General features: G+C 44.7%; 1 protein-coding gene across 3 annotated transcripts in view; it reads right to left on the bottom strand.

Moving 5' to 3' along the window:
* Positions 1-10,005: 10,005 nt before the first annotated feature.
* ece2a (endothelin converting enzyme 2a) overlaps positions 10,006-12,863 on the bottom strand; it is a 206,098-nt gene continuing 203,240 nt past the window's right edge. For all 3 annotated transcript variants that reach the window (XM_041842559.1, XM_041842558.1, XM_041842560.1), the window contains exon 4: positions 10,006-10,485. In XM_041842559.1, coding sequence (XP_041698493.1) covers positions 10,198-10,485 — 288 coding nt within the window. In that variant the 3' untranslated portion in view covers positions 10,006-10,197. The remainder of the gene's footprint in view (positions 10,486-12,863) is intronic.

Below are 12,863 nucleotides of genomic sequence, written 5' to 3'. Positions count from 1 at the left end.
CCACTCCCAGTACCCACACTATAGCAGCTATTGACTTTCCTGTTGCTGTCTCCGCTGGACCCAATGGGAATACATTACCATCCACCTTTGTTGAGCTGCGGGAAGTGTGTGTGTGTGTGTGTGTGTGTGTGTGTGTGTGTGTGTGTGTGTATTCATAGCCTGATAAACTGTCACCTTTGATATTGAGTACTAAGTTGGAAGGGGCATGACCACCAATCACCACTGACCAATTTGTTGCACTTTGTGAGTGAAAGTGTGTGTGTTTGAACTCTGTCATATTGTTTCTACTGAACCTGTTGGCATGCATGGGGAAACCAGAAGACATTACCATCAACCATTGTATGTGTGTGTATGGAAGAGGGAAAGTGTGTGTGTTTTGTATGCTGCTACATTATCACCATTGATGTTGAGTACCAAGTCAGATAGGCATGCCTTACCATCGACTTGTTGCTCTTTATACATACAAACACACATACATTCAAACATACATACAAACATAGAAACATAAATACATACATACATACAAACACCAGTCTCAACGTCAACAGTGAAGAGGCGACTCCGGGATGCTGACCGTCTAGGCAGAGTTGCAAAGAAAAAGCCATATCTCAGACTGGCCAATAAAAATAAAAGATTAAGATGGGCAAAAGAACACAGACACTGGACAGAAGAAGATTGGAAAAAAGTGTTATGGACAGACGAATCGAAGTTTGAGGTGTTCGGATCACAAAGAAGAACATTTGTGAGACGCAGACCAAATTAAAATATGCTGGAGGAGTGCTTGATGCCATCTGTCAAGCATGGTGGAGGCAATGTGATGGTCTGGGGGTGCTTTGTTGATGGTAAAGTGGGAGATTTGTACAGGGTAAAAGGGATCTTGAAGAAGGAAGGCTATCACTCCATTTTGCAACGCCATGCCATACCCTGTGGACGGCCCTTGATTGGAGCCAATTTCCTCCTACAACAGGACAATGACCCAAAGCACAGCTCCAAATTATGCAAGAACTATTTAGGGAAGAAGCAGTCAGCTGGTATTCTGTCTATAATGGAGTGGCCAGCACAGTCACCAGATCTCAACCCTATTGAGCTGTTGTGGGAGCAGCTTGACCGTATGGTACGTAAGAAGTGCCCATCAAGCCAATCCAACTTGTGGGAGGTGCTTCAGGAAGCATGGGGTGAATCTCTTCAGATTACCTCAACAAATTGACAACTAGAATGCCAAAGTTCTGCAAGGCTGTAATTGCTGCAAATGGAGGATTCTTTGACGAAAGCAAAGTTTGAAGGACACAATTATTATTTCAATTAAAAATCATTATTTCTAACCTTGTCAATGACTACATTTCCTATTCATTTTTCTATATTTCCTATTCAAACTCATTTCATGTATGTTTTCATGGAAAACAAGGACCTTTCTAAGTGACCCCAAACTTTTGAACGGTAGTGTACATACATACATACAAACTTACATACATACATACATACATATAAACATACGTGTGTGTGTGTGTGTCACTTGTGAATAATTATCCTGTCCTCATATGATGTTCATTGTGACGCTAGCCTCCCTCTCACCCCAGTGATACCACCTACTGTTACTATTGACTCCATATCAACAGATAATATAATCCTAATATATGCCATTTAGCAGACGCTTTTATCCAAAGCAACTTAGTCATGCGTGCATATATTTTCACGTATGGGCGGCAATGGTCTGTCACTGTGCAGACAGACATGCATATAGCAGTACACAATATATAGCAGATATACACTGAGTATACAAAACATTAAGAACACCTGCTCTTTCCATGACACAGACTGACCAGGTGAATCCAGGTGAAAGCTATGATCCCTTATTGATGTCACTTGTTAAATCCACTTCAGTGTAGATGCAGGGGAGAAGACAGGTTAATTAAGGATTTTTAAGCCTTGAGACAATTGAGACATGGATTGTGTATGTGTGCCATTCAGAGGGTGAATGGCCAAGACAAAATATTTAAGTGCCTTTGAATGGGGTATGATAGTAGGTGCCAGGCGCAGCGGTTTGTGTCAAGAACTGCAACGCTGCTGGGTTTTTCACGCACAACAGTTTCCCGTGAGTATCAATAATGGTCCACCACCCAAAAGACATCCTGCCAACTTGACACAACTGTGGGAAGCATAGGAGTCAACATGGGCCAGCATCCCAGTTTAATCACACACATGCAAGCAAGCACATGCTGTCTCACAACACCAGTCAAAACTGTTTGCTGCTCTGGCAAAAAAAAATTGTAAAGCTGTTATCCCACTAGTTATAGGGTGAATGCACCAACTTGTAAGTCGCTCTGGATAAGAGCGTCTGCTAAATGACGTAAATGTAAATGTAAATGTCTCAAAGATACGGAGGGTCCCTCTTTGCTTTCTTTTAACATACATACAGTTGTGACCAAATTCAATATAATTTTGTATGTCGATTTTCATATCAGTATCAGTTAAAATGGAGAGAATGAAGAGGTTATAAAAAAGCTCCATTGCCCCCCCCCCCTCTATCTCTCTCTACCTCTCCCTCTCTCTCTCTCTCTCTACCTCTATCTCTCTCTCTCTCTCTCTCTCTCTTCTCTTTCTCTCTCTCTCTCTACCCCTCTCTCTCTCTCTACCTCTCTCTCTACCTCTCTCTCTCTCTCTCTCTCTCTTCCCCTCTCTCTCTCTCTCTCTCTCTCCCTCTCTCTCTCTCTACCTCTCTCTCTCTCTACCTCTCTCTCTCTCTCTCTCTCTCTCTCTCTCTCTCTCTCTACTCTCTCTACCCTCTCTCTCTCTCTCTCTCTCTACCTCTCCCTCTCTATTTCTCTCTCTCTCTCTCTACCTCTCTCTCTCTCTCCCCCTCTCTCTCCCTCTCTCTCTCTCTCTCCTCTCTCTCTCTCCCTCTCTCTCTCTCTCTCTCTCTCTCTCTCTCTCTCTCTCTCTCTCTCTCTCTCTCTACCTCTCTCTCTACCTCTACCTCTCTCTCTACCTCTACTCCTCCATACAGTAACATCACTAATACATAACTCCTCCATACAGTAACATCACTAATACATAACTCCTCCATACAGTAACATCACTAATACATAACTCCTCCATACACTAACATCACTAATACATAACTCCTCCATACACTAACATCACTAATACATAACTCCTCCATACACTAACATCACTAATACATAACTCCTACATACAGTAACATCACTAATACATAACTCCTCCATACAGTAACATCACTAATACATAACTCCTCCATACAGTAACATCACTAATACATAACTCCTCCATACACTAACATCACTAATACATAACTCCTCCATACAGTAACATCACTAATACATAACTCCTCCATACACTAACATCACTAATACATAAATCCTCCATACACTAACATCACTAATGGCATTATACTGCCTCCAGGGACACTGATATACTGAGCATACAGCCATCGCTGTGCCGCCTGTCATGGTAGTCCATGCTACGGATAACACTGATTAGCATACACTGACAAGGACAACTGGTGGTGGGCTCAGATATATATCCGCCTATATAACCATGTCAAATATGATTATCTCAATTTGGGATTGCAGTTAGTGTAGTTGATGGACGTACAGGGTTGCCGGATCAATCCCAGCTAGAGCCAAGTCCCTTTAACTTTGCAGGAGGCCCCCTGTCAAATCAACCAGGCCTATACAGTAGCACTGTGTTGTGGAATAGATATATTCCTCACACACTCAGATCATGGTACACACAGTGACATGAACAGGGGATATGTAAGCTTTCATGACAACATACACTCACACAGTCATACTCACATACACAAGCACCAAAACCAAAAATCTATATAAACAACATCATATGTGAAGGGATTGGCAGAGGCTGAAAGAGGGAGGGGAGAAAAGGAGAGGGATACATTATCAGGACATTTTACAGAGCGAGAGAGAGATGGGAAAGGGTACACGGTGTGTGTATGTGAGAGAGAAAGCGAGAGAGAGAGAGATGGCGAGAGACAGGGAGAGAAACAGAGAGAGAGAGAGTGATAAGAGAGAGAGACAGAGAGAGAGAGAGAGAGAGAGAGAGAGAGAGAGAGAGAGAGAGAGAGATGGCGAGAGACAGGGAGAGAAACAGAGAGAGAGAGAGTGATAAGAGAGAGAGAGAGAGAGAGAGAGAGAGAGAGAGAGAGAGAGAGAGAGAGAGAGAGAGAGAGAGAGAGAGAGAGAGAGAGAGAGAGAGAGAGAGAGAGAGAGAGAGAGAGAGAGAGAGAGAGAGAGAGAGAGAGAGAGAGATAAGTGTGTGCATTGGGTATGCAGCAGCTTGCAGATGTTGTTGGCCTTGGGCACCAGAGCATAAAGAACAATTAGGAGTAACAGAGAAGGCTGAAACTAGTCTGAACACAGCCATCACCACTACAGTAGTAGCAGAGAAGGCTGAAACTAGTCTGAACACAGCCATCACCACTACAGTAGTAGCAGAGAAGGCTGAAACTAGTCTGAACACAGCCATCACCACTACAGTAGTAGCAGAGAAGGCTGAAACTAGTCTGAACACAGCCATCACCACTACAGTAGTAGCAGAGAAGGCTGAAACTAGTCTGAACACAGCCATCACCACTACAGTAGTAGCAGAGAAGGCTGAAACTAGTCTGAACACAGCCATCACCACTACAGTAGTAGCAGAGAAGGCTGAAACTAGTCTGAACACAGCCATCACCACTACAGTAGTAACAGAGAAGGCTGAAACTAGTCTGAACACAGCCATCACCACTACAGTAGTAGCAGAGAAGGCTGAAACTAGTCTGAACACAGCCATCACCACTACAGTAGTAACAGAGAAGGCTGAAACTAGTCTGAACACAGCCATCACCACTACAGTAGTAGCAGAGAAGTCTGAAACTAGTCTGAACACAGCCATCACAACTACAGAAGTAGCAGAGAAGGCTGAAACTAGTCTGAACACAGCCATCACCACTACAGTAGTAGCAGAGAAGGCTGAAACTAGTCTGAACACAGCCATCACCACTACAGTAGTAACAGAGAAGGCTGAAACTAGTCTGAACACAGCCATCACCACTACAGTAGTAGCAGAGAAGGCTGAAACTAGTCTGAACACTGCCATCACCACTACAGTAGTAACAGAGAAGGCTGAAACTAGTCTGAACACAGCCATCACCACTACAGTAGTAACAGAGAAGGCTGAAACTAGTCTGAACACAGCCATCACCACTACAGTAGTAGCAGAGAAGGCTGAAACTAGTCTGAACACAGCCATCACCACTACAGTAGTAACAGAGAAGGCTGAAACTAGTCTGAACACAGCCATCACCACTACAGTAGTAGCAGAGAAGGCTGAAACTAGTCTGAACACAGCCATCACCACTACAGTAGTAGCAGAGAAGGCTGAAACTAGTCTGAACACAGCCATCACCACTACAGTAGTAGCAGAGAAGGCTGAAACTAGTCTGAACACAGCCATCACCACTACAGTAGTAACAGAGAAGGCTGAAACTAGTCTGAACACAGCCATCACCACTACAGTAGTAACAGAGAAGGCTGGCTGGCTCACTGAAACTAGTCTGAACACAGCCATCAACACAGCCATCAACACCAAGGCAGAGAGAGACAGAGGGGAGGAAATGGGACAGAGGAAAAAAGAGAGAGTGATAGAGAAAGAGCTTATGCAGTCTCTTCATTACATTATGACTGTCCCCAAAGTCTAATCAAGTTTAATCGAACCGCTAGACCCACTTTAGGAGATGTTTGAGATAGAAGAACCCCTAGCGATGCCATATCTGCCAAAGAATAGCATTTATACAAGTTATACGTGTTACTGTATGATAGATACTGTTCTGCTTTATTGAGGGACAGTATTGAGCTGCCTGGTGAGGACTTGACAGGTTCAGTTCTCAGTATTGCATTATCTCTTTGCACTGCCCTGCCCAGAGCCAGTCACACACACGCACAAGCGCACGCACGTACACACACAAACTACAACCCCCTCCCCACACACACAAACTACAACCCCCTCCCCACACACACAAACTACAACCCCCTCCCCCACACACACAAACTACAACCCCCTCCCCACACACACACAAACTACAACCCCCTCCCCACACACACAAACTACAACCCCCTCCCCCACACACACAAACTACAACCCCCTCCCCACACACACACAAACTACAACCCCCCTCCCCCACACACACACAAACTACAACCCCCTCCCCACACACACACAAACTACAACCCCCTCCCCACACACACACAAACTACAACCCCCTCCCCCACACACACAAACTACAACCCCCCTCCCCCACACACACACAAACTACAACCCCTCCCCCACACACACACAAACTACAACCCCCTCCCCCCACACACACAAACTACAACCCCCTCCCCCACACACACACAAACTACAACCCCTCCCCCCACACACACAAACTACAACCCCCCTCCCCCACACACACAAACTACAACCCCTCCCCACACACAAACTACAACCCCCTCCCCCACACACACAAACTACAACCCCCCTCCCCACACACACAAACTACAACCCCCTCCCCACACACACACAAACTACAACCCCCCCCCCCACACACACACACAAACTACAACCCCCTCCCCCACACACACAAACTACAACCCCCCTCCCCACACACAAACTACAACCCCCTCCCCACACACAAACTACAACCCCCTCCCCACACACACAAACTACAACCCCCTCCCCACACACACAAACTACAACCCCCTCCCACACACACAAACTACAACCCCCCTCCCCACACACACAAACTACAACCCCCTCCCCCCACACACAAACTACAACCCCCTCCCCCCACACACAAACTACAACCCCCTCCCCACACACACACAAACTACAACCCCCTCCCCACACACACACAAACTACAACCCCCTCCCCACACACACAAACTACAACCCCCTCCCCACACACACAAACTACAACCCCCTCCCCCACACACAAACTACAACCCCCTCCCCACACACAAACTACAACCCCCTCCCCACACACACAAACTACAACCCCCTCCCCACACACACAAACTACAACCCCCTTCCCCACACACAAACTACAACCCCCCTCCCCACACACAAACTACACCCCCCTCCCCCACACACACAAACTACAACCCCCTCCCCACACACACAAACTACAACCCCCTCCCCCACACACACAAACTACAACCCCCTCCCCACACACAAACTACAACCCCCTCCCCCCACACACAAACTACAACCCCCTCCCCACACACACACAAACTACACCCCCCTCCCCACACACACAAACTACAACCCCCCTCCCCACACACACAAACTACAACCCCCTCCCCACACACACACAAACTACAACCCCCTCCCCCCACACACACTATCCCATGATCCCATCAGAAGTGAACCCTCCTCCTCCTCTCTCCAGCCCTGCTGATAGCCTGGTACCCTGCCAGTGATAAATCATCCATTATCAATATTGAACCCCCTGCCACTTAGTTACATAACCAGCTGGGTGTCAGCCTGTTTGCCACCCCACCCCACACCATCACCCTGGAAACCCCATAACACCCAACCAGCCAATCAGTAGAGTTGGACAATGGAGGGTGATGGGGCGGATGGGGACAGGGGAAGGACAGAGGGGGAAAGGGGGAAGAGGGGGAGGGGGGAGACTTAAGGCATGAGTTCAGGCGTCGCTAGTGTCAAACGCACTTTAGTTTGCAATTTCGTAAAAATGTATGCACACATGACTGTAAGTCGCTTTGGATAAAAGCGTCTGCTAAATGGCATATTATTATTATTATAATTTCGTCATGTAAAAACTGTCGCACTGTCATTTTCCAGCCCTAACACCAGGTTCGGCAATTTACCTGTTTAACATCAGCACGCTTGCGCTTAGATGGGAGGGGTTGGAAATATTTTAGGCGTGTCCTTAAAAACATGATCCAAAGTGGTAATTTCAGGCAACGGTGTTAGGGATATTTAAGACCAACCAAAAGCTGGTTTTATCGGTTGGTTATGGCATTAATTTTGACAGCAGAAATGCAACCTATCCAGCCGTGACGCACACTGACCATATGCGCATGGAACAAGATTAGCCTAATGTGCTTTTGGTGCCTGTATACTTTGTATTTAAAACATTATTTTTTCCCATTTCGTTTCATAAATTCAAAACCCAAGTCCTCTCTTAGGCCTACTATAACGAAGGCTGGTTCAACAGCAATGCGTGTTTTTTATCCTGTTGATTTTATGATATAATTACATTTATTTATTGTTGTTGTTGTTGTTGTTAAAAAAGCAGATTCCTTGTTTTTTGTTTAATTGTATTACAACCAACCTTATTACAATGATTCACCTTCCTGGTTTTATGGTTACAACGTCCTGGCGCGTGCAATGCAACTTCTGGAGATGTGGTGTGAATGCGATGTGATTTGTAAAATGGTTCCGAGTATGTTCATAAAACATAGCCTATTTGGGAGCAGTATAACGGTGAGTGGACATTCTCACTGTCTCTTAATATTGGATCTTTGTCCAGTTACTATGAAAAGTTTGGATGTGTGTAAAACCCTCCATAGTCTGCGTTGTTTTAATATGATATGCCCACAGGGAGAAATTATGGTGCCTGCAAGTGTGACATACATTTACATTAGACATTTTAGTGATTTAGCAGACGCTCTTATCTAGAGAGACATACAGTAGTGAACGCATACATTTTCGTACTGGTCCCCCGTGGGAATCGAACCCATCTGAGATACATGGGACATAGCCTTTAGCCTATTTAAAACAAGTTGTTGTTTGTTTTGTTTAGAATTTGATTAGAATTATTTGCTCTCTTTTTAGGCCTTATCAATAATTAATTTAATCTTGCTTATTGACAATGTTTGGCATGTCCATGCTCAGCCATAATGCAATTTACAGTCGGCCTAGCCCCTATATCAGTGTGAATGCTATTGAAGCCATGCAATTACTTAGAACAATGTGGACTGCAAATGATTTCAAGTTAAGGTATTTAGCAAAGATAGGTGTACATTTTGTTATTTCGTTTCTGTAAGCCATTTAACAAACTATAACGGGACTAACATTGGAATTGAAGTTGATTCCAAGGCAATCCATAGAAGACCATAAATGCACAACTTGAAGCAACCACACATTTAGCGATGGAGCACGTTCAGTTTGGCTAGTGAGGGGCCAAGCCTGACACACCTACAACTTGTATATTCATCAAAACCCAGCCCTTTTGCGCCAACGCCACCAAGTGCGCCGATAATTATAATAGTGAAAATAGCTCAAATATTTCGGAGACACCCCTGAACCTATAGAGCTACCGCCTACGCTTAGATTTACCTCTGCCTTCAGTTTGTTAAAATAGAGCCCTGTGTGTGTGTGTGTGTGTGTGTGTGTGTGTACACTTTGTGTATTGGCACTGAGAGGTTCTTAATGAGTTCAATTGTTTCTTTCACAACGAGGTCCACCGAGTGTTTTGAACACTCACACTATCAGGCAGTATTGACTGTTGAGGCACAAAATGGTGCTAATGCATTAAGGTAGACGCTAGCTACACAACAATAGTTGTGTGACACCAAATCTTTGCAAATCTCTCCAGCACACTCAGCAGAAAGAGAGAGGAGCCTGTCTGCTGAGACATCAGAAACCTTTTTTTTTAAGTCTTAAAAATAGACAGTAATTACATTTCAGCAGAGAATTAAAAATAAATGATTTCTACTTTATCAATGGAGCCGTAGCTCCCTGCCTCTCTGCATGGCTCTGTGCTGTATATTTAAGCTGCAGCAGAAACCAATAGCTTCATTTGATCTGATTTTTCTTTCACAAATACCAGGAGGATGCTAGTGTCATGTTAATGGGGTTTTATACAGACTGTCCAGAGAAGCTTGTAGTGTGGGGTCTCACAAAACTTCCAATGATGGATGATTAGGTTAACAATATAATGACGATTTGATGGAACACCAATGATACAGAAATGACTGGCCTTTATGTCGTTTTAATGAAAGATGTTTTCACTTGAAAAAACCTACATACATTACAGAATCATAAAATGTAATCACAATATAAGGACAGGTTCAAAAGCCACAGTGGATAAAAAAAGTATTTGAAGGCATAATGGCAAACAGTGAGAGTTAAGTCACTTGTGGTCTGTTGTAGAGTCCATTAAGATCCCGTCTCCTATAGGTCAATACAATCCAGGAAGGCCTCAGTGTCTGCTTCCTGGGTCCTGACCTCATTGGGTGGGTCTTGGGCCTCCTCCAATAGCCTTCTCTCCAGAGTGGCATCCTCTGGACTAAGCTCCTTCCCTTTGGTCAGCACATACAGGAAGTATTGGAAGCCGTCTCCGTAGCTACGGGTACATACAGACCAGCCGTAGTCATGGCGAGCGTAGAGCCGCTTCCTGAAGTGAGGCTGGGCGAAGGTTACAGACAGGAAACGACCTCCCGGTTTTAAAACACGACTGATCTGGAGAGAGAGGGGGGAGAGAGCGAGAGAGGGGAGAGAGAGTGAGAAAGAGCGAGACGCGGGGAGAGAGAGGGCAGAGAGTGTGAAAGAGAGAGAAAGAGGGGGGAGAGATGGGAGAGAAGAGAGAGAGAAAGAGAGAGAGAGAGGGGAGCGAGAGCGTGAGAGGGAAGAGAGGGGAGAGAGGATGGGGGGGGGAAAGCGAGTGTTAGACAAGCTTATTTTAATTATATCATGAATCTTTCCTCTGTGGGTACTATCGCTAAAAGAGTGGGCAGTGGCAGTTAGGGTGGAGCAGGACTGATCTATAGACAGACTAGACCAGAGAGAGAGAGGGGTACGCTCTCATCACCGCCGTAATGACCTGAGAGAGAGGGGTGATGAGAGCATACCCTTCTCTCTCAGGTCATTATGGCGGTGATGAGAGATTACCCCTCTCTCTCAGGTCATTACGGCGGTGATGAGAGATTACCCCTCTCTCTCAGGTCATTACGGCGGTGATGAGAGATTACCCCTCTCTCTCAGGTCATTACGGCGGTGATGAGAGATTAGCCCTCTCTCTCAGGTCGTTACGGAGGTGATGAGAGATTAGCCCTCTCTCTCAGGTCATTACGGAGGTGATGAGAGATTAGCCCTCTCTCTCAGGTCATTACGGAGGTGATGAGAGATTAGCCCTCTCCCTCATGTCATTACGGAGGTGATGAGAGCGTCCTCATCATTATCGCTATTGTTATCATCACTATCATCATTATAATCCCTTCAGTCATCATCATCATAATCCCTTCAGTCATCATCATCATCATCATAATCCCTTCTGTCATCATCATCATCACCTTTCATCATCATCATAATCCCTTCAGTCATCATCATCATAATCCCTTGTCATCATCATTATAATCCCTTCAGTCATCATCACCTTTCATCATCATCATAATCCCTTCAGTCATCGTCATCATAATCCCTTCAGTCATCATCATCATAATCTCTTGTCATCATCATTATAATCCCTTCAGTCATCATCATCATCACCTTTTATCATCATCATAATCCCTTCAGTCATCATCATCATAATCCCTTCAGTCATCATCATCATAATCCCTTCAGTCATCATCATCATAATCCCTTCAGTCATCATCATCATCATCATCACCTTTCATCATCATCATAATCCTGATCGCCATTATTATTGATCACATCATCATCATCATCATCAACCCTTGTGTTACATTCCACTGCAATGCTCCAGCTATACTGAAGCTCCACTACAGTCCATGATGGTAAAAACAACACACTCTAGGACAACGGCCCTTAAAGCGTGCGTGGCAGTTCACCATCAAGGATTCCAGCTTTAAGCTTGAGTAACAGGTTTCTGGATTACTCAAAACAACCCTTCTTTCTAAGCGTGGAAGGCTGCTGTGCGAGTTAGAGTATGGTTAATCTGCAGTGATCATGTATACTGTGGTGACAGTGCAACGCCCTAAGGTCGATGTCCGCGCCCCCGACGAAAATTAATTAGCATAATAATAATAATAATAAAAAAAGCTGTCAGTTTAAGATAGAGATGTCTGTTTGCATTGGATGCTTCTCAATCCACCGCATCCACATATGTAACACTTCCGCATCTGCGGGGAAAGGTGACAGAGCGGTGTTTGTCAGACCATGAGATCCTGAAAATCGGTCTTCTGACAAAAGCGTCTGTAGCGTCCGAACAGTTTAGCCTCTATGGAAAGATGAGACTCTCACGAACACGGTGGTGTTCTCCGTTTTTCTCTACGACCCCCACAAGCGTCTTGGGACTCGTCTGAAGTCGTTACAGCCGATCTGCCAACTTCTGTCTGTAGTGTCTGAACAGTTTTGACAACACACTAATATGACCCCTGCTGTGTGGTGAAAGACTCTCACAAACACGTATGTACATGTTGGTTGTTTTGCTTTAGGACGCCCACAGGCCTCACAAGACTCGTCTGAAGGTCCCCCGGTACCAGTTGAAAAAAGATATGGAAGTATATCTGGAGACTGTTTAGTGACAAAAATGAGGGGTTCATACATGTAAAAAAAAAAAAAAAGAAGATAATCCTGATCTTTCTTATATCTCTCAGATATAGGACAGTCACTTCAGAACAAACTTCCTTTTGATTTTTTTGGGGGGGACTATCTGTTGTTCCATGTAGTGAATCTGTTAATGAATGCGTTTGTATGGGCTAAAAGCAATAAGGCCAAAAATAATTGTTCATCAAATAAAATGTGTATATCTTTATTGGGATACTTCAAGGGGTCTTAAAATTGAAAATCAAATCGCGAAATGATCCTTGGTATGACCTTCTTTAAACTATTCCATATAGCTTAGTAGTACCCCAACGAGAGAAGGTTAACCAAACTTC

The sequence above is a fragment of the Coregonus clupeaformis genome, chromosome 21, assembly GCF_020615455.1.
Source record: "Coregonus clupeaformis isolate EN_2021a chromosome 21, ASM2061545v1, whole genome shotgun sequence".
Taxonomy (NCBI): Eukaryota; Metazoa; Chordata; class Actinopteri; order Salmoniformes; family Salmonidae; genus Coregonus; species Coregonus clupeaformis.
The sequence above is the reverse complement of the archived record's forward strand: the minus strand, read 5'-3'. Positions and strand labels throughout refer to the sequence as shown.